This window comes from Notothenia rossii, assembly GCF_949606895.1.
Source record: "Notothenia rossii genome assembly, chromosome: 1".
NCBI classification, from domain to species: domain Eukaryota; kingdom Metazoa; phylum Chordata; class Actinopteri; order Perciformes; family Nototheniidae; genus Notothenia; species Notothenia rossii.
The window spans coordinates 42,580,254-42,607,061 of record NC_136912.1 but is presented as its reverse complement, the minus strand read 5'-3'; the positions used below and the strand labels follow the sequence as shown (position 1 = coordinate 42,607,061).

At 42.7% G+C, this 26,808-nt stretch overlaps 2 protein-coding genes across 9 annotated transcripts in view; both read left to right on the top strand.

Moving 5' to 3' along the window:
* Nucleotides 1-16,225, top strand: part of rptor (regulatory associated protein of MTOR, complex 1) — a 259,618-nt gene extending 243,393 nt beyond the window's left edge. The window contains exons 22-27 of the mRNA XM_079649716.1: nt 7,319-7,425; nt 10,265-10,392; nt 12,302-12,388; nt 12,503-12,619; nt 12,730-12,859; nt 13,770-16,225. Coding sequence (XP_079505842.1) covers nt 7,319-7,425; nt 10,265-10,392; nt 12,302-12,388; nt 12,503-12,619; nt 12,730-12,859; nt 13,770-13,838 — 638 coding nt within the window. The 3' untranslated portion in view covers nt 13,839-16,225. The remainder of the gene's footprint in view (nt 1-7,318; nt 7,426-10,264; nt 10,393-12,301; nt 12,389-12,502; nt 12,620-12,729; nt 12,860-13,769) is intronic.
* A 1,672-nt stretch (nt 16,226-17,897) lies between these two features.
* Nucleotides 17,898-26,808, top strand: part of pecam1b (platelet and endothelial cell adhesion molecule 1b) — a 77,385-nt gene continuing 68,474 nt past the window's right edge. For 4 of the 8 annotated variants that reach the window (XM_079651975.1, XM_079651972.1, XM_079651974.1 and 1 more), the window contains exon 1: nt 17,903-18,266. In XM_079651975.1, the coding sequence (XP_079508101.1) occupies nt 18,170-18,266 (97 nt within the window). In that variant the 5' untranslated portion in view covers nt 17,903-18,169. Of the gene's footprint in view, nt 18,267-26,808 lie in introns of all 8 variants that reach the window. The other 4 variants (XM_079651966.1, XM_079651968.1, XM_079651970.1 and 1 more) reach the window with 4 other exon arrangements.

Here is a 26,808-nt window from a genome sequence, read left to right as displayed (position 1 = left end):
AAAACTCCAGGGAGCCGGGGAAATTAGGGGACGGGGGCTGACAGCGACTGGAAGAGCTTTCCTGCTGCTGCACAGCACACTGACTTCACATCTCTACAGATTAGATTGAGAGTCCTGATCCACATACTGTTAATTATGTTTCAACTTTTTTTTACTCCTTTAATTTCTCTCCATTCCCCTTCCTCGACCCATGAAGTTGTCGAAGATTACAGTTGTTTTCTTCCTGGTGTCATCTTTGTCTTTGTCCCTTTTCTTTTGGCTGCATAAGTGAAAGTAAGGCAGCCCTCTCCTCTTTGGCTTTTGGGGGGGCGGACACTGTGTCCTGTTCTACATTTGGCTGCCCTTCCTCGTGCCTTGTTACCATCGGGGCTTTGCAAACGTAATCCAAAAACGGGGATGTGAAGTTGGATGGAGGCTCCTGACATGAAAGTGTCACAATGTGACAAAAGGCCTTAAGGCTATTTTCTTGTGCAGCCTTTGCTGGGATTCAAAGCAAAGGGGTTCATAGTTTAGGCCAAGTGTCAGAAACATGTTTTCCCTTATATGTTGTTGGAGAAGCGCATTTTTAGTAGGAAGGCAGGAAATCAAAACCATTTCTCAGAGTTCAGCAACCTGTCAGTGGCTCAGGTCAGGACCAGATACTGTGTTACTTCGGGTTGCGTTATTTTCACATTTACAACTTGGAAATACAAACAATAACAATATGGCCCTGGTCTGGGATCCGGTTTTGGTCTAAATTCTTTAATAGCATGACAGTTTAATAGTTTTTGGTTTGAAAGTTGCCGGCAGGTGCTGTGTAGGTCTTAAAATAACTTTTCACTTGTTGCAGATGGTTTTCCTCTGCCTAGTGTTACTGAGTCTAATGGCGCATTTCCACTACAGCGCGGTTTAAGCTGCCGTGCCCGGCCCGTTTTTGGTTGCGTTTCCACTTGGTGTAGTACCAGCTAGCGGATACATAAATAAACCAGCGACTGTATTCGCCATGACACAGACAGTCTGTGGTTTGTACTTGTTTAACTTTTGTCTAGTTTCTGAACAGATAAGCTCTGAGGGCTAACAGCTAACGGCTGATGTTGGTTTTGTGTTTCGCATTGAAGATGACATCACGGCTCCGCCTACACTGCGTTACTATCGTTCCTGCCCCAGCTACTAAACTGTAATGGAAACGCAGCATAAAGTGAGCCTGTTCTAACAAGGCCTAACTATACCGTACTAAGCCGAGCAAGGCCCTGCACTGGAAATGCGCCATACGTTCAAAGAAAACCTTTACTTAAGGGACATACAGATGTTGTTCTGCTTTTGAATTTGACTCTGCATTTCCACTTCAGTACAGCATAGCTCTACTCAACTTGACCTGCTCTTGACTCTGGTTCCTTTTTATTAACAATTAGATTGTACCTGGTACAGTTTTGGTTTCACCTCAGTTAAGGTTTCAAGCAAGCTTTTTAAGTTACAGCAGTTTTGTCTAGCGATCAGCTGAAAATGCCGCCTACACCTAGCAGTTTCTATCTGCATTAAAAAATCTAAATAGACAAATGAACTTGTTCCAAAAACTGAGTCAAGACGAGCATTGCTTTGTAAATGAGGCATTAGACGGTAATGTTCTATATTCTCACAATTGGAACTTCTCCGGTCTGTAAAGTGGGCCTGCTATACATTCAGTAACAGTTTCAAGTTCTTGGAATCTCCTATGTAAAAGGATGTAAGCTCGTCTCCTGTCCAAAATAATCAGCTCAAGGGCCAATAGGTTGGTTGAGCTTCATTTCACAAACTTAGGGTATATTACCTCCCAGAACCTCAGGCCTTGGTCTGTAAAGGTTAGACACATTCTAAAGCCGAGAAGTCTCCCTGCCAGTCAGAGTGCCCCGTCACTTTCTCTGAGAGGCACAGGCTGGGGCAGGTCCCTGTAATCCTGCAGCAGTTTTCTAACCCTAGCCCTGGAAGAGCTCTTCAAAGGTGAAGAAAGAGACCAAGAAGTCCTCAGCACTGGTTTAATGAGCTGCAGTGTGTGGGAGAGCTACTCCATCACCAGATATAATAGCGCAGAAAAACAATGCAGAACACGATGCCTTCTCCAGAGATTAAAAAAAGGGGAGTGGAATCAAGATATGTGTGCAAATAAATAGATAAATATATCACTAATTAGGTTAGAGTGTCTTGGCACACTGGCACATGAACAGGATGATGTACTGCTAGTAAGAAGATGTTGCTGTTAAAGATTCAACAAGGGGAAAAAAACCCTCTGCAAACAATTTCATTATTGTTTTTGATAATGTTATTGGGGGAGAACATTTGATCTGAAGCAGGGAAGGAAAGAGAGGAGGCTTAAAGAGAGAATGAACATTGAAGCTATCTTTACCTCCACCTCTGTAAGGAGATTTACAGCTGAGGGAACATTGCCCACACTCCTTTGCTCCCGTCCGTCCTTCTCACATATCTATTCTCCATGTCCGTATTGATTTCTGTGTGGGTAACTAAGACCCACAAAGGTTCCCTCTAAGGCAGAATTGTATCCCGTTCTGAGCAGCTGAGGGTTGACCGTGTGCATTAAAAACTGAAAGGTTGGGTTTAAGGTTTCAGATGCTTGAGTTCTGACCCCTAAACTCTGAGCAAACTGTTTCGATTGGAGTCAGGGAGTCGTTGTTCGCCTAGAGGGGAGAAGGAAAAAGGAGTGAGGAGGGAAAGATTTAGGATAAAGGGAGTTTGGGATGAGAGGAAGTGGATGAAAGGAGAAAAAGAGGACTGGAAAGATATCACGATGCAAGTTCTGCATTATCCTTTAAATTGAGGCCCTGTCTTGAAGGTTCAGAGTGTAAGACTGATATGTTTTTTGAAATAAATTGAATTTGATATACAATAACTATGTTATTTATTAGTGTATAACCACCTGTAACTAAGAATTGTTGTATGTCTTTTGACTAAATCAAGCTCTTCTTTCCTACACAGGCTAGAATTAGGGTTATGTTAGGGTCAGGCATTATGGACAGCCATGTTTCTACAGTAGCCCAGAATGGACAAACCAACCACCAAGAAAAGAAGGGAACAATTGTGACTTGGCCTCTTGTTTGGGCTCCCAGCATGTCAATCTGGCAAAGAGTCCATCATGTTTCAATATAATGGGCCAGTAAACCTGCTGACAAGCAGAAAAAAATAGAACTTAACATGACATTACTTCCCTGGCGAAGGTCATTAGAGCATTGGCAGTGCTTAAAATGATCAGTAAAGCATGCACACTTTTCTGTGTGTTTGGGAATCTTCCGTTCTCCACCCCTCTCATTGTAACCCAGATTTGCTCATCACAGAGCTACGAGCTTCAAAGGGAATGCCTCCACTCTTCTAACAGCCTCGGAAATGAGCCGGCGTCTGGCGCGTGCGGCTGTGAATGTGTCACTGACTCGGCGCAGTTCTGTGAAGTGGTTTTCCCTTCGTGCTATCCCCCCCCCGTACACACGCTACAGGCAGTGTGACGCCTGAGCGGGCAGGATGACGTCACTGTGGAAGATCTGAAGCTTTCCTTTGGGAACTGGGGTTTCCTGACAACCTAAGCCAAGTAGAACAGTAGAAAGCAGAGACGGCTCCTTGGAAGAAAGTTAAGCTCTGTCACAACTCTGAGAGGAGGTGAGCAGTGGGAGAGGATCATTAAAATACTGTAAAAGGAGCCTATTAGGATTAAAAGATGCTGATAAAGATTGACGCTAATATATAAAGCAAGGTCGGGAAATAGGTGGGTGCGATGTTTATCGATTGTGAAAAAATCCTGAGGAGGAAGTGACTTAGAGAGAAAGTGGAGGAGGAAATGAAGCATTCAAGAGGAGAGGAAAGGATGCTGTTTCTGTAGCGTCTGTGATAAGAGCATCCTTGTGAGAGAAAGACCTACCAGCCTCTATTCTCCCATTGTCCTTCACCAGATTCACTTCGATTTCCAAAATAGCATGTTCGCTTTCTGTTTCAAGGCTTTTAGGAAATGTGGTTCTGAGATACATGTTTACAAACGTGTAGCAACTAGGATCCAACAGAAGTTTTTTTCGGACAAATAATTTAAAGTCAAGATCCACTTGGTTACCTCTGACAAAGCATTCACTATTCTTCCAAACATGAACTGCAGCATCCGGCTCTGTAGCAAGCTAATTAGTGCATAACATGTATTGATTACTTATTTTCTTGTTACCATGGCTTTAAAGATGTTGAAGGTTGCCTTATTGCAGAATTTTGCGAACTCATCTAGACGTAGCTCAACTGACCCTTAGCAACAAGCGAAAAGTGGTGGATGCGTTGACTTAGCCACAGTAACGTCAACCATTTTGTCTTCAACTTTAGATCTAAAGCCTTGAGGTATCCATGTGACTGTCTCCATTTTGTTTTTTTGGAGCCTGAATGTCAGCGAAAGGAGTGGGGTCCAGCAAAGCAAATTACATGCTAATTGTAGGTCAGCAAACCATAAAATATATCAGATATTTGCATTAAACCAGCTTTAAAGGGGCCCTAATATGCTTTTTATGGGTGGGGTAATCAGTGGCGGCGCCAGGGTATGGCTGGGGTAGGCTACAGCCATACCAAGAAATGGCTTAGCCCTACCTTAACCCGACCATGAAAAAGTAAGCATGTTGAGAACTAGGGGTGGGCGGACCGATCCCAAAATATTGATACTTCTGATATTACGTTACGTTTCAAAATATCGATACTAGAGCCAATAGGATCGATACTTTTATACTTTTTTTCCCGCGCTCCCTGCCTGAACGCTGATTATCAAGCTGACTGACAGCAGCCAGCAGGGCAGTGCAGGGCAGCAGCAGCCAGCGACTCGCGAGTGCAACACACACACGCGCATGATGGCTGAGAGAAAGAGGAGCGTTGTTTGGAGCAAATTCACAACTGGCAATTCAAACTTAGCGAACTGTGATGTGTGCAGGAAGACAGTTCGCTACTCTGGCCACTTTATATTGTTATTTTTCATGTTTGCACTTTAAATTTGCAAAAGTAAAACGTTTATTTGTCTATAAAAACGGTCCTGTCTTTATTCATGAAAATGAATTCAGATTTAGTCTATTTATGATGATTTCAGCTCAAAAATCATGTCATGCAGCTCTCCCCTATATGAAAGTACATAAGACGCTTTTCATTTAAAAAAGTATCGATATCGGCGATACTGGCCCTGAAATACTTGGTATCGGATCGAATCCAGATTTTGTGGTATCGCCCACCCCTATTGATAACACGGATTGCGAAAATCTACCGGTCGTGTCCACAACACACAAACTGATCCTGCTGTAACAACAAGTGCACGCTGACGCAATATGGTTGAGACCATTAGGGCTTATGCTAGAGGGGTGCAAGGAATAGTCTAAGTAGTGGGGGAGTTTTTATACACTCACGCTTCGCCGAACTGCATTGTGGGGAGCGTAGCTACGTGTTGCTCGCGTCAAAAGTTGAACCATGTTCAACTTTTGAAGCTTCGACGGAAGCCTCAGCCAATCAAATCCCGTTTATGAAAATCTGCCAGTACAATTGCTAGCCAATCAAACCACGTGTATGCTGCGAGAGCCATATCATAATATGCTGCGTCATGCATTCCTGATACGTCACGTTCACAGTGAAAAGTCCCCAAACTCGCGCCGAGTAAATTGCAGAGACAGACAGCAGAACTTCTAGGATTAATTGTATATTTCGGATGGATAGATTTGTTTGCATTGAGGTACAAGTCGAACAGGTGCCAGAGTCACACGACCCACTTGAAGAGTGAATAGTGAGTTTTGAATATATTTTGTAATAATGGGTGATTTGAAAAAGTGTTTTGTATGACAATAGAGACACAGGCCACCTGTTGTGTGCTGTGTCTGTCTCTCTCTGTTTACCTTTGTCTGTGTGTCTCTCTCTCTCTCCCTCACTCTCCCTCTCTCTCTCCCTCTCCGTGTCAATTCTATATGCAAACTTTTCTTGTTTCTGCCGCTGCGTAGCATGTTGTAACAACGTGGAATTAGCAGAATAGGCTATTGTATTGTTTAACTCACACCTGTTGCTCTCGATGTAATTTAGCTGATAAAAGGAGACTAATGAAAGCCTCACGCGTGGCGTTTCACTGTCAAGGGGTGTGATATAGCGTGTATGTAATTACATTACAAATACTGACTTGAACCCCACCACTGTATGGGTTAGCCCTACCATAGATTACCCAACAAAAATACTCTGGCGCCGCCACTGGGTGTAATATAAGTTGTTGTGCATGTAAATGGTCTGCGAAGGCTAAAATCCCTGTTTTCCCTCCAGAGATCAAGATGTAATGAATCATACAAATGATGCAAGTTTTCAGAGCATTAAGCCCTTCACTGGGAGCGAGCGGACCTCCAGGCTGCAGCCTCCCCACCACTCAGCCAGCAGAGAGAGAGGGTGGTCCCGCTGTGACTGCCAACACATGAGGGTCCTGTTGTCTTCAGCTTCTTTCCTCCTCACTTTCTCACTTGATTGCCGTTTGAGTCATCTAAGCCAGAATCTGCTGACAGGCTCTGATCTACTGTAGGGTCATCGCCTGCATCTCCCGTTACGGGAAGGATGCTATACCATGCTTCCATCTGCATGACATTTCTAAACATGTGGAACTTTTATCAGAAACACAAACTCGGTGACATTTAGTCATATATATCTTTTATACTTTGAAAAAAGTTATTTATTATTGCTCATGCACCTGCTGTCTACAGGAAACTATTTGTGGTTCTGCTCAAGCCTCTGTGGTTGATATCAGTCACACGCTGGTGCTGAAAGCTGTTTCTCTAATCCGTCATTTGACTTGCTACATGTGGCAGCCGGAGCCCTCTGAAACCTCCACAGACTGTGTGTGTTGTGTTTCAGGGGGACAACACATGCTCTGTGTGTTTAACAGCTGTGTTTGTGTGGGTTTACGTGTGTGAGGGTTCACTTATAAATCAAATTAACTCAAAATCCGTAAATTAAAACCGCAGTTCACATATTGTGTACAGATTATATTCACTTATTTAATATGTTATACTCGGATACTGGGCACCTTGTTGACACAGCATTAATTGTGATTAGTTTTTTTAAAGGCCAACTGTTTAATGTCACGCTCGTGTGTGTGTGTGTGTGTGTGTGTGTGTGTGTGTGTGTGTGTGTGTGTGTGTGTGTGTGTGTGTGTGTGTGTGTGTGTGTGTGTGTGTGTGTGTGTGTGTGTGTGTGTGTGTGTGTGTGTGTGTGTGTGTGTGTGTGTGTGTGTGTGTGTGTGTGTGTGTGTGTGTGTGTGTGTGTGTGTGTGTGTGTGTGTGTGTGTGTGTGTGTGTGTCATTCTAATCGCTCTGGTCCCGCTCTGTAGGTGCAGGCATGGTGGTGGACTGGGAGCAGGACACGGGACTCCTTATGACCTCCGGAGACGTGCGAGTGGTCCGGATCTGGGACACAGACAGGGAGATGAAGGTCCAGGTACTGAGAGTGTGTCTGTCACAGAGAATACAGCTGGACGCATGTCCATTTAGCAACTCGCGGAAGTAATAAACTTGGCTCTGAGGGGCTGTTGCTGAAGACCTTTGTGTTGACTGATCTATTCTGTAAATCAGCAAATGTATCTTAAGTTAAATAACTTCCCAGTACAAACAGAATTGTAGCCCTTATTATGATCATTAGGGTTTAAAGTTGTAAAAAGCTCCCTCTCCATTCTTTCAACTGAGCCGGGATTGGGAGCGGGGCTTGAACAAAACAAAAGTGTGCACGCTCTACGGGCCCAGATATTTTGTGCTGGAGAGGCAGGCTTGTGAATCTATTTATTAAAATAAAAAATATTAATTATATCTAGTTCATATCTAGTTATTTCCACTTAAATATAGTAAATATCTACTAAAAAGTCTGGAATTTCAAATTTGAAACAGTGTAGGAGCCCTGTATTCACATTTGTACTAATGTGCACAGTGTACAGTATACTCATGCTGTTGTGTCTCAGTAAACTAATGGAAGTCTGTAGAAGAGTCAGCAACATTAGTGTGTTTTTTCTTTGTTTATACACACGTAATGATCGTGTGCTAATCACAGTGTTGATGGATGGACAGTGTGCAGGTAGAGCCTGTGGCTGCAGAAGCCAGCGCTCTGCAGATCACATGATGGACGACTTCACAGAAGCTTCGGGCTGGAGCCAACATGAGAACGGTAACGGTCGTATCCGCTACAGTTCTCTATCAGACAGGGAAACGCAGATAACGATAACGGGTCCGAAGTAGGCTTGGGCGGTATCATTTTTTTCATACCGTCATACCTTGCTGACATCATACCGTGGTATACGGTATATGACGGTATGACTTGGGTCGACTTGAGCAAGGTGGCGTTCGGCGGCAAATAGATGTTTCGAACGGTATATTATATGTTCGGTGTAAAATGCAGCCCGAGCCGGTAGACGCTCGCAAAGTGCCGTGACGTGCGCGCAAGTGCAAAACAAGGGCTGCATACATGACACATTGTGCAAATGGCACATTTTGAGATCGGATACAGGACGCGTTTGTAGATGTCTGACGTTGTTTCCATAGTGAGCTAAGTTGACAATATATCATCATACATAAACATTTTCCGGGAGTAAATACTTAACTTATTGAATAAAGTTTGCTATATTGACTAACTAGTTTGGCAATATTATTCCGTGCATGTGTTAAAAACCTTATTTCCATTCGATTCATTGGATTACTCGCGTGAATGTTTCGCACGTAAATGCTTTCGTTTTTAAAACCGTCCGACCTCGACTACAAAACCATCGACCAGTTGCATAGGATTAAAAAATGTCAACACTCACTCACCCCGTCTTAAACATTCCCAAAGAAGTGCCTCTGTCTCTCGTTGTGCTGGATGAAGTCACTGGCGACGAGTAAACCCAAAATAGTCCCAAACAGGTGCAGAGGCATTTTTCTTTTTTACAAGTTGTCCGAGTTCGGGGCCGGCAAATGCTGCCGCCATCTTGCTCAGCTCAGCTCTGTGCTGAGCTCTGAGAGCGGGAAAGACGGACTGCCCTCTGCTGGCGCGTGCTGTGCATTACAACCAATGTCGTCCCTGTCAAAACTCCTTGTCAGTGTAATAGAATGAAACGCATCTGTGATTTGGCGCACAGTCTGTGACATCACGGTATTGAAAATCATACCGACGGGATTTTGAAATACCCTGGTATACCGTAATACCTTCATACCGCCCAAGCCTAAGGTGGGTAGATCTGCGGACGCAACGCTCTGGGGGGCCAAACGGCTCTGTTTCTACGCCCTATACGATCATTTTCTGATAAAGATGACGCAGTAGCCCCGCCTCTCCCCACCTCTCCTGCTCACCCCTGTGTCACCCTCGTCATTTCTGATGTGTTTCGCCAACAACAGTTTTCCGAGTGTTTCGAGCCACGTCCCGGTATCTCGCAGGACAGTGCACCCAGCAGGTGCCTCCAGCAGACCCCCCCCGCACGGCAGAGTTTCCGTTATGCGAAATCTAAAATTCTCCGGTCAAAATGTCGCTTATTGTTTAGGTGACACTCAGGCAGTCATATCATTAGCTAGAACTAGCTAGATCTGATCGATATGGACATAAACGCTAGTGAAGTCTAATCGGACAGGAGAGAGAGATCAGCTGCTGCTGACGGAGAAAAAGAGCCCTGCCTCTCCCCACCTCTGCTGCTAAATCCACCGCGGAGAATAAACAGAACGGCAACCATGGAAACCATGCTCGGAAGTTTTCTTCGCTGCTTTTGGTGTATTTTGTGGCGGAAGTAGAGCGCCACCTACATGCCCGGCGTACTACAGCGGGTCGAGCGGTCTCGTGTGGAAGGACACGTTTCTGGTGCCTATTGCGTGTGGACAGAATACTTTTTTATAACGATTTTGATTCGTTTGCGTTACTGTTCTTGTGTGGCTCCAGCCTCAGTGGGGAACGAGCGTTGTATTATTGTCAGCGCTCCCTTTGTTCTACTGTACAAGCCTTTAATGGCAGACATCTGTTACAGCTCACATATTTAAATAAGAATAAGCAGTTTTTTATTCCAGTGTACAGTATTTCATTTAATTGTATCTTATTTTTACATTGATATAGTCTGCATGTACATGCATATTAGCAACAACATTTTCTTGCGCCCTTTTATTCCTGTTTGTTTTTCTTCTTCTTCTTGGACCTTTTTTATTGTTCCTTTCTATTTATGTTGCATGTTGGAGGAGTCTGGGACCTTTCATAACTACTCTGTACATTTTATGCATAGGAAAATGAAGCGTTTGCATCTTGAATGTGATGGGGGTTTTTGTGTATCCACCAGGACATCCCCACAGGGGCGGACAGCTGTGTGACCAGCCTGTCCTGCGACTCGCAGCGCTCCCTAGTGGTGGCCGGGCTGGGGGACGGGTCGGTGCGCCTGTTCGACCGCAGGATGGGTCCCAACGACTGGTAACACTCTCTCTCATTCTGATTTACTGTGGAATACTAATACTAAAAGGAAATTATGAGGACAAATTATTATTATTATTATTTATTTTGTAATCATAACCATTATTATTATTATTATAAATATGCATATGAATAGTAATTTAGTTTGAAACTTATTTGTTTAATAATCATTTTTGGCTGTTTTTTTATAACTATTTATGTATTACTATATGTTTGTTTTGGGGTTTTTTACATTTTATTTCTAAAAAAATGTGTTCCTTCATGTTTTTCATTCACGTTGAAAAACAAAAAGCTGTAAGATTTAAAGCATAAGTGAGTGTAGTGTTATAAAATAATCATTTTAAAAACCCTCTTTCTGTTTTAATACAAGCTCAATGTGCTCTCATCATTTAGTTATATTCAGTTTAATATCTCCTTGCATTATTTAAATACTTTTAAGAACACACACACAGCAGTTTCTGTGGGCATAAACTCCCACACAGTCCTACATTATTCACTTCTCTAATCCATACTTATTATATATAGTGTGCTGTAAATCTTCCTTTGGGCCGAGCCCCCTCTTTAATGGAGCCTTGTGGCCCCCTATCCCCCCAGGTGGTTAAACATTATTTTAATCTCAGTCCCGTAGGGGGAAAACAAAGCAGTTAAACAATTAAGAGACAATCTTTAAGTAACCTCTCCTCAGGCGTGAAGTTGCATCTTCCAGCAGCTGTGTTGATCGGTCCAGAGGACGGATCATTCAGGGAAAGTTTGAACATTCAGGATGGAATGTTGCATATATGAAGGCGTTTACAAATCCTTACTTTAATTTAAAATTAGGAAATTGTTGTGAATGTTCGTGTTCCTTCAATGTTATTGAGATCAAATGCACTTCCTGTCCCACTTGTAGGCAGGATGTATTTGACCGACTGTGATAGAGTGCATTGTGGGTATTCAGGTAAGGCTGAGTTCGAAAAATACATTTTGCAGGATTTGTTACCTGCAGGAGACTCTTGCTTTCTCCATGTACGATCCCATGGTGCCACCTAGTGGGCTTTCACTCTTAATGCATGTCCAGCAGAAGGAAAAGGCCTTTAGACTGCTGTTTTGGATTATCTTTAGTCGTTTTACATAAGAATGTAATTCCAAATCCACATGAACATGAGAGGAAGGGCTTAATATAACAGGGTCAAACACTGTTTAAATTACATTCTAAAATAATACACAATTATTCAAAAATTCAACTCTTTAAAAACGTTTTTCTTTCAAATCTTTATATTGAGTTTGCAGATATGGCTGAATCGGTAAATCAAATTCAGAACTAACAATGTGTCTGTGACAGCAGAAAAACTAAGAAGAGCCAACCAATTCATAGTCACCCACACACAAAGAAGAACCAAAGTTAAAATAAAGAAATACATGTAATTAGAACACATTTTAACAGTATTCCTACAATAATTATTTTAAGATTTGAACCAGACCCTTTATTTTTTTTATCATTGCCTCTTCTGCTTATCACAGCAACAAATACAACTCTACCACTTTAGTTCGTGCGTGTTGCACTATTATCAGGACTATTACCACAAGGACAGTCGAAGAAGTTTGGCATTCAACTGGACCGTGCAAAGTTGGGTTTATTTTCATGCAGGAAAGCAGATTCTCACACCTTACTGTTCCTGGTGTTATTTCCTGACTATGCAGAAACACAGTGTTGAACTGTGTGTGTGTGTGTGTGTGTGTGTGTGTGTGTGTGTGTGTGTGTGTGTGTGTGTGTGTGTGTGTGTGTGTGTGTGTGTGTGTGTGTGTGTGTGTGTGTGTGTGTGTGTGTGTGTGTGTGTGTGTGTGTGTGTGTGTGTGTGTGTGTGTGTGTGTGTGTGTGTGTGTGTGTGTGTGTGTGTGTGTGTGTGTGTGTGTGTGTGTGTGTGTGTAGCCGCGTGATGACCTACAGGGAGCACGGAGCCTGGGTGGTCAAAGCTCATCTGCAGAAGGAGACAGACGGACATATTATCAGTGTCAGGTATGCCCGTTCTTTCCTCATGTAACATTTCATGCAGACGTTCCAGTTAAACTCTTGTTGCCTGTACTGACTCTGGCGCCCCCCCCCCCACCCCCCCCCCCCCCCCCCCCCCAGTGTTAACGGAGACGTCCGGTTCTTCGAGCCGCGGTCACCGGACTCGGTCAATGTACTGCAGACAGTGAAGGGGTTAACGGCCCTGGACATCCACCCCCAGGCCAACCTGTTCGCCTGGTGAGTGTGTTGGTGTAAATGCATCGTTAACTATGTGTTTACTTTACTTGACGTCCAGTGTTACACACAGCATATGTTTGAAGTGATGTTGTGTCTCCCCTTCTCTCCAGCGGGTCGATGAACCAGTTTATAGCCGTTTACAATGCTAACGGAGACGTGATCAGCAACATTAAATACTACGACGGCTTCATGGGGCAGAGGATCGGGGCCATCAGCTGTCTAGCCTTCCATCCTCACTGGGTAAATAACACCGCATGGCAGGGAGCTTCAAACATTTCAAAGTTTGGGCAGTAATGCATAATAATGAATGATATTTTGAAAATGTGTATTATGTGTTAGAAAGTCTTAATGTAAAGTATAGATTAGCTCAAGGGGAAAGACCACTTTCCTTTGTTGTTTTGTAATACTTTTTAGGGTGTAAAGGCCAAATGTCACGGAAACTAAAAATATATGAAATGTAGAATTATTTTTGTTAATGATTTATTGATTTGATCTGTTTATTTCACAAATAACCAATATTTCTAGAAAACTACTGAGTCAAGAGTTCAAACACAAGAGCGCTCTCCCACTGCAAACAGGTCCTGTATGTAGATACAAAGTAATTATGGATATATACATATTTTAAAAAACTAAATCACAACTACCACTTCGTAATCTATGACATTTATAACTTGACTTGTTTTTTTATTATTTTATTATTTTAATGGAAATGGGAGAAAACAATTGGAAGTGGAGGATTCAGCTCGAGTCTATATTAAATCGTCACACATGTGCAAAGTACCACACGTACACATGGACATTTAGACTCTCCTAATACATGGAGCAGTGTGCAGCATCTATACTGTATATATGTAGGGAGCAGTGTGGGGGTCCGATGCCTTTCTCAAAGGCACCTCGGAAGTGCCCAGGAGGGACACTGGAACCTTTTAAAGTGTGAGTCCACACTCGTAATAGGTTTGTTCCTGGGAGATGAACCAGCGACCCTCTGGTTCCCAAGTGAACTCCCTTGGGCCAGAGTCACTTCCACCCATTATTAAATTGATCCACTCGACATATGTTGTTTTCTTCAGTACACATTTTACCCTCTGCTCAGTTTTTGTGAACGCACACACATTATCCTCCTGTAATAATCTTCCCTCTCTCCACTCAGCCCCACTTGGCGGTCGGCAGCAACGACTACTACATGTCCATCTATTCAGCAGAGAAGAGGCTCAGATAACACACCAGCATTCACCACCCCCCCCACAACCCAAAACAACCCCCCATATGACTTCCTACCCTGAGCCTCGAGCTCAAGGATGTAAATGACGTTTTTTGTTGTACATATGCAATTACCACCCTGAATGTTCTAGTGATGGCTGCTGACAAAAACTCAATATATATCTATATAGATATAGATATATATTATTATTCTCACTGTTTAATCATATTCTTATTGTGAAGCTAATGATTGTAGACTTGGCTGTGCTGAGGAGTGTGTATATTTAAATAGCGTATACAGAAGAATAAAGGTTCTATTTTAAAAGGAGTGGTACCCCCCTCCCTGGCGCACAGCGGGCATCATTACCTGAACCACCTGTGGACCGAGGAGGTGGTGGGGGGGTCACCCAGAGGATAACACACTGTTCAAAGACCTTCACTGGGGCAGGAAACACAAGAGTGGCCCTACACTGGACCCCGGTGTGTTTATACATTCATTTTAATGTCCGTCTCAGAGCCGCAGCACTCCGAGCGAGACGTTTGCTCGGATGGACCAGAGAGGGAGGACGCTGCCCCCCCCCCCCCCCCCCCCCGACCACTAGGCGGACGTGACGAGTGTCTGTGTGTTAAAGTGTTTTTTAACACAGATGTGCCCCACAGTGGGTCCTCATAGCCTTGGACTTAAAAAAAACAAAGAAGATGCCTGCTCCCGTGCCACAGCTCTTCTTCTTGCTTCCTTGACCCCAGCGTGCCAAACATAATCATATTTTCCATGCAAGCTCCTTTTTTTCTGGGCGGTGTTTTTTGTTGTTTTACTGTTTTTGTTGTTTTAAGGTGTCGTCTGTAAAAAGGGAAATCCTTTATTGGCCCCAGGATGATACATACGCTCATTGGAGCACAGTGAGAGGAGTTGGTTCTAAGCATCCAGTCCGCCAGCTAGCCTGTGGTTCCCGCCCTGCAAAGCAACAAAAACCCTCCCATGATTCTGCCTCAAGCTCCTCCCTGAAACCTAGAACCCCCACACAGTATAGCAATACAAACACACCCACTTCCAGGTTCCACTCACTTTTCGTTGACTCATCATCAATCAGAGGAGGTATCACCCCATCTACTCACAGTGACAGGAAATATCTCAATGGAATTTATATTCCTGTGACTGATTAAACTTTCTGCTAATCTCATGTCCACATGTGGCATCAAAAGATGTTAGGAGAAACCCTTCAAGTATTTCTTTTGACCTGAAAACTGATCTCAAAATCCCCCCTTTTAAAAAAAAAAATGTTGACCCTGGATCTAACTGCTGGGCAGCTTTACAAACGGTTAACACAACCTTCTCGCACACGGCTCTCTGGGCTTGGAGATCTTTATGTTAAGTGACTCATCCGCCCCCCGTATAGATCATGTTTTATTTTGATAGAGCCTTATTTTTTTTCCCATCTTTAGTTTTGATTTTACTGCCAGGCTTTGTTTGGTTTGATTGTGTAAAGCAAAGTTGGACACAAAAAGTTAGTTGCATGTTAATCTGTCAGAGCTTTAACTGCATACCTGAACATGCTCACTTTTTCTGTGAGCCTCCTCAAACCCATGTCGAGCATGTGCGAACCGGCCCAGTGTCTCAGCGTGACGGACAGGTGAACTCGGTCACATGACCGGCTGCAGAGATCTTGGACATTGTTGTCACTTTGGTGCTGTTCAGTAAGACGCCTCTCTTGTTAGAAGGTGGACCCTTGTTTTGTTTTTCGTGCAGTATCACCATCAACGGTCTTCCTCTGTGGGGCTGCAGCTTTGCTTATTTAACTTTTTTTTTAATTCAATCTTTTTTTTCCTTCTGTTTTGTAATTTGTATGTTTTTAATTCTGATGACATTTTTGTTTGCCTTACCCTCAGTGAGGTGGAGGGGAGAATACAGCCTTACCCTCACACAGAGACACTCATATTTAAATCTTTCCTGCTATTCCCGCCTTTCATTGTAAACACACCCCAACAGCTGCCCCCGCCTTTCTTTCCTGCCACGTCCAAATCACCCCTCTGCATCAGCCGTTTCCCAGGAGAAGGAGCGGACTTGTGGAACAGAACAGGAACACACACCAACAGTTTTGACTGCAGTCACATTAGTCCCCCCCGTCACTGAGCTCTTTGACTCTCTGTGTGGTTATCTCACCCTTCTTCACCCGACTCACTCAACCAACACACTGTATTTTGGCATCGGCCCATTTGCTCAGAATCACATTCATCTCTAAGTATCCTGCTTTGAGTTTTAAGATTTTAGATCTGGAGAAAAAAGAAAGACTTTAACAAAGTATAGTAAAGGAAAAATGAAAACAATCAGGTTTGTCTCTGTGAACATAGACTGCTTTGCGGACTGGTTTATGAGACAGGAGATGAAATAAACCAAATACAACACCGTTTTGTGTCCTTTCATGCCATTAAAACAATCATCTCTGTTCCTCTTATATTATAGTCTGCGATTATAGTCTGTGTTGTAAAAAAAATATTCTTGGACCGTTGTTGTGCTCTGCGAAGCCATGAGAGAAATACATAGTGTCAACATCTTTCAGCTAATCACGTGCACCCAGCATGCTAGCCAACCATCACTGTACCTGAATGTAGCCAGTTAGCTTAAGCAACAACACTCGTAAAGTAATTAGAAATCAACCAACTGCTCCAAATTATTAATAACTGACTGACTTCTCCTTTTATTAATGTTAATAGTGTTAAACATGTTACATCACTATCCAGCTAATTTGCTTGGTTTGATCGTGAGTCAAGATGAATTACTCAGTTGTAAAGGGAAGAGACAGTGTTAGCAGTAGCAGCTAGCTAGTTAAATTCTTTAATGTCTTCCTATGAAAGACATTGTAACGAAATGAATCTATTGATTCGTGTTCACCAACACGATTTCGCCATTTTTTTCGTGTCACACAGAACGATTTTTAAAAGCAATGTAAATAATAACAAATTAGAAGGAAAAACAGATTTAAAAAATACAGATTTCAGTATTCTGACACAGAACGATTTTAGAAGCATTAGGTGCTTTCACACCAAGTACTCTGCCGTACTTAGTTCCCAGTAATTAGTTCATCAGAACTCTTAAACTCTTTAGAACTCTTTAGCTCCATAGATTAACCGTGCTTTACCTGTACCTCATCATGACACTAGAGAGGACGGCAGGATTGTAATTTCCCGTGTTCAGTGAATGCAACAGAGGCAAGACACTTGGTTGCGTTCCGATAATCCAAAAATCAGCTCCTAAATTCTAACCCTATCTCCTATTCCTTGACCTCTGAGTGAAACGTCACGGGGTTAAGGGATAGTGGATAGGAGAATTCAAAAGGATTTAGGAGAAGAGACTGCGGTACTTTAGAGAATCCGAATGCACTTTCACTATCCGACGTGTTTATGATGCGCCAGCGGACGTCATTGTGTGCGTCTGCTGCTGTGGGGAAACTATGGAAACTACAGTGTTCTATACAACGGACTACATGGATGTTTAATAAGAACGAGGAACTCATCTAGAGACTCTGCACCGTGCTCTGATGCTGTTGTTTTGAACGTGGACAACAGAGAAACATATTCTTCATGACCAAAGTTGTAATTGAAATAAAAAAGGAAAATGAAATGTATGCTCGTCAGCCTCTCCCTCCGGTCCACATTAATACAAATGATCCCAATACGTTTGATTGTATGAAAATATCTTAAAATCAATACAAATGTATTTATTATAAACGTTAGTCCTTAACACCTATCACTCTGTACATCGTTCAAACATATTTTAAAAGTTGAACAAACCCCACACAGCTCAGTGAAATGTTGACTTTATTTGATAATTTCAGTAAAAACTAACGTTCATATTTCTCTTTTTGGTTATAATACTGATGAACGTTCAAAACAAAGCACTTTGGCAACTTACCACATACGTTTTAAAATGCTTAATAAGCACCGTAACTTTCATGATATTATTTTTCAGTCATAATCGTTTGTTTCCGTGAACGTCCGACTGTTGTGTGACGCAAATGCTGCGGCTGCAAGGCATTGTGGGGCAATATTTTCTCCTCTCCTTTCGGTAAGGGAGGTCCAGTGGTTCCTAAGCTAAAGGAGGTTATAAAGGAAGTTTGAAACCTCCTTTCCTTTCATTTGGAGAATTGGAACGGCACTTAACATGGCTGCCACTGACGTATTTCCGGGTCATTTCACTTGGTTAGGAAGGTTCCTAAGCTAAATGGACTATTGGAACGCAACCCAGATCAGTCACCATAGAGTTTCATGGAAATAAACGTGTCTTAATGGCCGACAGGTACCTATCCCTGTGACAATGTTTAAACTGTCAGTCGGACTCTTGACTTTTTGAAGATGGACATAAGAAAAACAATTCTTAAAAAAGACGACAATTCTCAAGTGGTTGCTCACACAACAACCCCAGAGCCACAACTTGCGCCAGGTAAACAAGGTATGTAAATGTCAGTAAACTTCGAAGTTATGCAAACATGTAAGCAACGCAATATTAAAGGTACGTTGTTGACGCTACTTTGAATCGCGCGGGTAAGCTAAACCGTTTAGCAAGTAGCTATAGCTAGCCAGATATATTAAATTAACACTTTGTCATACAATATAAATGTTATGTTTTTTAGCGTTACCTGGTGATTTCAAAGAAAGCTCTCTGGAAAATGTTGACTTACTGTTCGACATGAAGCTAGAAGCTACCTTACATTACACAGTCACAGGGGAGTGATTTGTAAAATATCCATAATGAAAAAGAAAATCTGTTTACAGTTCTGTTTCATATGGGTGTTGAAAGATATATCCATATCTCTTAATGTTACTCTCAAAGTGCACCAGATAGATTTTCTGGGAATGTAATTTTCGAACCCCATTTGCCCGGCTTAACGCCTTAACATGCTTTTTTTACACGAAACTGTGTCTCAGGCAGGCCCGGTTCCAGAACAAAATAACTCGGGGTGCATCTGAGATTAGAGAAGGTGCAGTGGTAAAGTGCTATTTTCATAAGTGGGGAGTGGACCTAACACCCTCTAGGGCAGGGGTGGGCAATTATTTTTTCCATGGGGCCACATGAGAAACAAAAAATATTGTGGAGGGCCGGGCCAAAAGGCTGAACTCAATTCTGCATAATATTAATTGTATTTCTTTATAAAAAGCAGTAAATAGCACTGTTTTGACAAGCTGGTAAGAGTATATGTTATAGTTGAGCAATGAAAAAGTGAGGTTGCCTTACAAAAAATGTAATTTATTCAATCAAATTTCCCAAAACAATGGTAAACAAAATATGAACGTTTTTCACCATTTCTGACTCATATTAGTGAACATTTTCAGTCGCATTCACTACAAAACACATTTTGAGTTTCATATACTGTTGGAAAGTTGTGTAAAGGTTCTTAGCATTCTTAAGACATCACAACATTGTCTTTGTGCTCCAAACATTCAGCAAGATACATCATATTGAACTGTCACTGAACATCACTGAACTGTGATTTTGAGAAAAGGCTTCCAAAGAAAGTGTCCCAGTTCACTGCTAGTTGGTTCCTTTACATGCCTACATTTGTAGTCTAACCACCTCATTTGGTGTTTTTAAGTTCTTTTTTCTTGTTCAGTGAGAGAAATCTAGTCTCTGCTGGGCTTTAACGAGTGCATCGAAGTCAGGTTGAATGTCTGAGGTGGAGATGCGAAGCACAGCTGACAGATGATCATCAGTGAGAGAGGATCTATACCTGGATTTCATAAACTTCATCTTTGAAAATGTTTGTTCACATATGTAGGTAGAGCCAAAGAGAACCAACGTCTTCTGAGCATGTCTCCTCATGTTTGGAAAGTTCTCCTCCTCGAGAGAAGAGTAGAAATCCAGCAGAGATCCTGACTTAAAGCGCTCTGCCAGTACTGCATCAGACTGCAGGTCAATGAGTTCCAGCTGAACATCACTGGGTGCATTATCCATACTGCAGGTAAAGGGAGAGGAAATCATGAGCATTTCATCCTCGATTGTTCGGAGATCTTCAAATCGCCTTGAAAACTCACCATGCAATGCTCCTAACATGGATGAGTACCTGCGGAGGTGATCAGCTGATGGTGTGACTTCTTTCAGGGTTTGCATGTGAGTGAGAGTGTTGCTCTCCAGTTGGCTTGAAAGAAACTGCATCTTTCTCATGAAAGCCTTCACCAGGCTGTGCATTTCATGAACAAAAAGGCCCTTGCCTTGCAGTTTGGTGTTCAGTTCATTCATCAGTGCAGTCACATCAACAGCAAATGCAAAATCTGCCATCCAGTCCTCGTCTGAGAGCTCTGGGATGTCTTTGCCTTTCTTCTCACAAAACTCTTGAATCTCTGCTTTCAGGTCCCAAACTCTTTTTAGCACTTTGCCCAGGCTGAGCCATCTGACAGCTGTGTGGTAGCCGATGTCACTATGCTCAGTCTCATGCTCCTCCAAAAGTGCAACAAACTGTCTGTGATTCAATGCCCGTGCCCTGATGAAGTTTACTATTTTAGTAACAACATCAATAACATGGTGAATTTTTAGCACTGACTTGCACAACACATGTTGGTGTATAATACAATGCAAAAATACCAATTTCTGATCTGCGTCGATTTCAGTCACTTTATCTTGCATACGTTTCAAAAGTCCAACATTTTTACCTGTAAGATTTGGACAACCGTCTGTTGTGACACCTGCCAGTCTGTCCCATTTCAGTCCCAGCGTGTCCATGCACGCATTTACCTCCGTGAACAGATCGCTCCCTGTCGTCGTCCCTTTCATCGGCCGCATTGCTGCCAGCTCCTCCGTAATCTTGAAGTCCGGCGTTATCCCACGGACAAATACGAGTAACTGCGCTGTGTCGCGGACATCACAGCTCTCGTCCAAAGCCAAGGAGATAAAGTCAAAACTTGCCACTTCATGTTGCAGCTGAAGCTCCAGATTCCCCGCAATGTCCTCGATCCTTCTCGTCACGGTTCGCCTGGACAGCGGGACTTGCTCAAAGGCTTCTTTTTTTTCAGGGCATATTAGTGCTGCAGAGTCCACTAAGCACTCTTTGACAAACTCCCCCTCTGAGAATGGCTTACTGTGTTTAGCTATTTTGTGGGATATCACGAAGCTGGTCTTGGTTGCTGCATCCTTGGATGTGTGAAGCTTGGTAAAAAAGCCTTGCTGCTTTTGCAGCTTAGCTAGCAAAGCGTTCGATGTGCGCGCCCTTTCAGCATCAGTCAAGTTTTTGTATTTCTCCGCGTGTTTCGTCTCGTAATGCCGACTCAAATTGTAGTCCTTGAACACGGCGATCTGCTCCCCGCAAACTAAACACACGGCTTTACCTCCGACTTCAGTAAATAAATACTTAGCAGTCCAATTTTTGTTGAAAACCCTACATTCGGCATCTACCTTTCTTTTTTTAGCATCAGCTGACATTTTTGAGCGCTAAAGTCGTCTTGTGACAATTATCCAATAACGCGCACGTCTTGATTTGACGTATTGCGTCATTATGTACGTGAATAAAAAACAACTTCAAAATAAAAGCATTGCAGCTTTAGTCCATGCATGAGGTAAAATTAGAAAATATGTTTATTTTGTAGGGATGTAACGATACCAAAAACTCACGGTACGATAATATCGCGATAACAAGTCCACGGTACGATATTTATCGCGATATTGAATAATAAAGGGAAGGGGAATTTTTTTTTTTTTTTTTTCTTCAATAAAACATTTTTTTACTCGGAAAATGTTTTTTTATTAAATAATAAATCTGATTTTTACAGCATTTTTGTAGGATAGCAGTATTTTAAAGTGTCAAAAACAAAGTGACAGTAACAGACTGGAACAAGAACACCAGTGTTTTTGTACCTACTAGTACTACCAAACAAAGTAAGCTTTGTTTTCTTTATGCCACTGCATCTCACAAATAAACAAGGACATTTAATAATCAGACCCTGCAATAAAATAAATCAAGTTTCACTTTAGTTTTTCAAGTAACTCAACTCAAACTCACTAGTCACTCACTCAGCATCATCAGACAGGTTTTTAGGAATATGAGAATGTCCACATTTCCAGGTATTTATAAGCTGGGATGTTTGGGCATTTACAATATCCCCTGCTCTGGAAAAAACTCTGTCGCTTGGTACTGATGTTGCTGGGACACCAGTGGTCGCGTTAACCGAATATTTTATTTAACAATGACGGAAAAATCTGAACGCAGTCTGTCATTTTGACAGATTAGAACAAACTCGGAACAGCGCCAACGTTTCCCCGCAGCCAGGCTCTGGTGTTATTGCGTGTTATGCATGCCCTCCAAAAGGAAATTATATAGTTTCCAAACCGTACTTTGCCGTGCAGATCAATACATGTCTGGGAGGTCTTGCTTTACACTGTGCGCGTCCCGCGAGGTGCATGTACACTCGGCATAACACCGCCCCCCCCCCGTTGACAGTTCACGAGCATGCTCTATCGTGAACTTTTCAGACCCGACGGGTAATAAGGGATTATGACGGATATTTTACGATCCTGTCTGTCGAAATGACGGACAGCGAAAAAGTCTAACGCCAGGCTTATTGACAGGGCGAGATATAAATATATGGTTGATACTTGTCAATGTCTCTAGGTGTGTAAATGTAGCCCTGTAAATACGATGTCCTTTTGTGTTATCTGTTGTTTTATTTTCATGTTGTAACCTACTTGCTGCCATGTTAGAGAGGTCTCTCTTGAAAAAGAGATCGATGATCTCAATGGGACCACCTGGTTAAATAAAGGTTTAAAAAAAAAAAAATGTTTAAAAAAAAAACTTTTTTTTAAAATAATTTTTTGGGGAAAATCGCGGTACATTTTGTCAGTCTCACGACGGTATTGGGAAGTTTATTTACCGCGATACCGCGATATTCGGTATATCGTTACATCCCTATTATTTTGTAATTTCCAATTAACCTTACACGGGCCGGTCAGAGTCAACCAAAGGGCCGTATGTGGCCCGGGGGCCGTACAGTGCCCAGGTCTGCTCTAGGGGGTCCTCACCTCCTCTAGGGGGGTCTGGAAGATTTTTTTTTAAATATTGAAGTTAAAAGCATCAATCTGGTGCACTTTGAGAGCAACATTAAGAGATCTATGGATCTATGTGCTCTTTGCTTGATTCGTGCTTTCCCAGTCCCTTATCATGTAGCCTATAAGAGCATGGCGCCAGTTGTTGTAGCCAGTTGTGGTGAAGGCATCTGACTTACTTTAACCGAAATGTCTACATGCATAGCAGAAGATTGCATCTTTTTCACATGAATATTCCAGCCAATCTCTGTTTTGAAACCATGAGCTGCAAAATGAGCGCCTTACCCCACTGTACAGGCAAGTTGGGTACTTTTTTAAATATACTTGGGCAGGCTTTGTTTTGCCAAGGTAGGTCCTCTGCCACTTGCGGGCCGCTGAGAGGTGGCGGTGTTTGGGGCAACGAAGACGGTTGCGGCTGCTCCGCCTCCGTGGGCGATGCGAGCAAAGCCGGCGAGTCGGGCGTTAGTGTCCACGACAGTGGGTCACGTAATGTCCCCATGATCTGAACTGTTATTACCTGCAGTAGATGCAGTGTTACTGCTGGCGATTAGGGCTGGTTGTTTTAACCATTTTCTGAGTTCCATCATTGACTGCTGTGTAAGCACCTTGCAGATGACGAACGCGCAGCGGCACAGGTCATGTGCACCTGACATAATAAAGTTACAATGCACCCTTGCACCCCCGTAGAACCGGGCCTGGTCTCAGGGCTTCTTCAAATGTAATAAACTATGAATGTGTCATACTCACTTAACGGGAAGAAACTAAGCTAACTGATGATATGAACCATTTTTACCGAAACAAAACACAAGTCTCACAAGAAGCGTCTAAATGAGCCGTGAGCAGTGGCGTAGCTGTGGGTGGGCCCACCCACAGCAAATCAGCGCGTCATAGTGATTTTGACGTTCCTGACAAGCCCAAAAGTAAGTGCCACAAACTGCAGTTCCTCTAGTGGCCGACAGGGGGTGGATGCAGAAAGGAGCCATTTCCATAGACTCCCAACTTCACAGCAGAAATAAACATGTTTCTAGGGTGGATCCAATAAAACGTATTCTGGATAGATTTAGATTCCACCTTCGTGACAATAGAATAAGGAGTGCATTTTTTTACCGTGAGTAAATTAGTAAGTAAAGTACGTTTTGCCGTGAGTGAATGAAAGTCTTGTTTCTTCTTGAGGTCTGCAGTGAAGCATGTACACATGTGCTGAATATGAAAACACTCAGTGTGTGCCCACTTTGCGACTGTCAAGGATAAACAACCTGTGGCCGCCGAGCCAGTCATGTGGATGTCAGTTTTACACATTCTGAGGCCGCCGTGTCTATGTTTTTGTTTTCACTGCTAATTTAGGCTTATGCTTATGTTTAATTAGTGCATTAGAAAATAAATAAAATCATTAATGAAGTTTTGTCTCAGACCCCACGCTTAATAAGTCTCCCCTGGCCCACCTACATTTCTCCAGGCCCACCCACTCAATCATTCCTGGCTACGCCACTGGCCGTGAGCGAAAAAATGCTAACCCACTTAGCATAGAACTCTAGGTATAAATCGATCGATATTAGGGATGCACGATATTGGTTTTTTGAAACCAATAACTTCCTGCTTCTCAAGACCGATACCGATAACCGATAATAATATTATATATATATATATATTAAATGTACCTGTAGTTTTTGCACACCTGGTGGTAAAAAAAAGAATAGTAGTGAGCAAATGACATGAGCATTACTACTATGAACTAAACAAAGCCAAGAACAGTTTTGACTCTTCAAAGTGACCATATTTATTTTCCCAAATAAATATAATTGAGTCAATCAGTCAATGACAATGTGTTTCCCTGAACAATGAGTGGTCCATATTAAGAAATGGAAACAACTATTACCTTGCATTTATAGGACAGCAAGCCTATCAAACATTTGCCAAAAGAAATCAAACAAAAACAATTTGACAACCTGTCAAATAGATTGTAAAATGTAAACATTTGCCATAGTAAGGAGCATCACAAATAAAGGCCTCTACTCCTCAGGGATGCTGCAAAAGTGCAAATCTTTGCATAAGGATTCAAATTAAATACTGACAAGTAAAATCAGTCTCTGTAAACAAACTGAAAAGGTGCATTCCTCACAGTAACAAAAAAATAAGGTACTGAAACAAGTTAGACATTTATATGTAAACACAAACTGAAAAAGTGCATTCCACACAGTAACAAACAGTCATTTTACAGAACAAAGGATTAATGACTTGCTTTATAATCCATATAAATGACAGTGAACCCGTTTTTAACAAAAGTATGAGGTTTCAATTGTCCTCTTTTTTTCTCAGAGAGAGAGAGAGATTCACATTTGACCCTTGATCCTGCATTGTTACTTTAGCTCCCTTTAGAGCAGGTAGCTATTCTTCTAAAGTTCTACTTTTTTTAAAATTCTGGTTTGATCAGAGGGAGATTTTTTTTTTTGACGAAGAGCAGCATCTCTGCCTTGTCGCATGCGAGTCGGTTTCTTTGCTCGTCATCACGTGTCCAGCAGCAGAAAACAAACGCTCGCTGTCAACGCTAGTGCAAGGAGCCGACAGATATTTACGAGCAAGTTGGGCCAGGCACTCGTAACGGGACTGGTTGCTTCTCCACTATTCCAGAGGGCAACGGTTCATGGGAAGTGTGGCCTCCAACTGACTGGAGCTTTCAGTAAAAAACAAAACACAGAAGAACAAAATCTAATTATGATGATGTTCTGAATATCCGGTTCCATTTTTAACATAAGTTATACATTGTGTTCATAAAACAATTCAAACAAAATATATACACTTACGTTCGCATCCACTCTGCTGTTTTCCTGGTGTTCAGTTGCAGCATCTGTATTTTCTTCGAGGATTGCCTCAAACATGCCCAAGAAGGAGTTGTTGTTCTCGTCTGGCTCGGGGGCCGGGGGGTGTCTGTGGCACGCCGGTCTCTCTCGACGACGCTGTGCAGCTGTTCCCGCAGCATTTCTTTAGCTTGCCGTTTTGAGGCAAGGGTGAAGTAGCGGTCCTTGTACCTCGGGTCCGATAGCGTTGAGAGATAATACAAGGGCTTTTCCTCGCTTTTAACAGGGTCTCCTTTGAAGTTTTCACTCCGTGGTCTGTTGGAACAGTTTGTTTTAGCAGGCGCGTTAAGGCTTGGATGGAGGGGATTACGTCTGCCGTTGTGGCTGTAGCTTTGCTAATATTTCTAGTCAGCTGTTCAAACGGATCGAGGATGGTCAACATGTTTTCAACCAGGGCCCATTGGTGGGAGTTGAGTGTTGCTGGTAACTTGTATTCTATTGCATAAGCTGCAATAGCTTGCTTCTGCGCCACCATACTCTTAAGCATGTAAAATGTACTGTTCCAATGTGTGGCCACGTCCTGTTGGAGTCGTGTACTGGTGGTGGTAGTAGTGGTTGTTGTTCCCTTTCGCAGGTTTGCCTGTAACCTTTCCAGGGCGGTGGACGCTACTTGGGAGTGCTTAAAATGTCCAACAATCTTCCGCCCGATGGCAACACAGTCAGACACAGCTCTTTGGCTAAGCACAGCCTCATTCACGGCCAACTGTAAAGTGTGGGCCATGCAGCCCAGGCTATCAACTCCATAGTCACCAAAAGCCTTCGCCATATTACGTGCGTTGTCTCTTAGGACAAGATGGACCATCTCTTTACTAATGTTCCATTGCTGAAGCATGGCTTCAAAAGCCTCACGGATCATATCGGTTGTGTGGGAAGCTGGTAGCTCCTGAGAATGCAACACCGCTCTGTACAGTTTGTAGTCTTTGTCCAGCCACTGCGCCGTCAGACCTAGCATGCTAATGGGGCTAACATCACTGGTCCATATGTCCGTGGTGAAACTTATGTCCCGTATATCGTTATCGATCAGAGTATGAAGGAGTGTGGCGATCTCATTATACTTGGCTGGTAAACACTCGTCTGAAAAGTGGCGGCGGCTTGAAATGATAAACCTG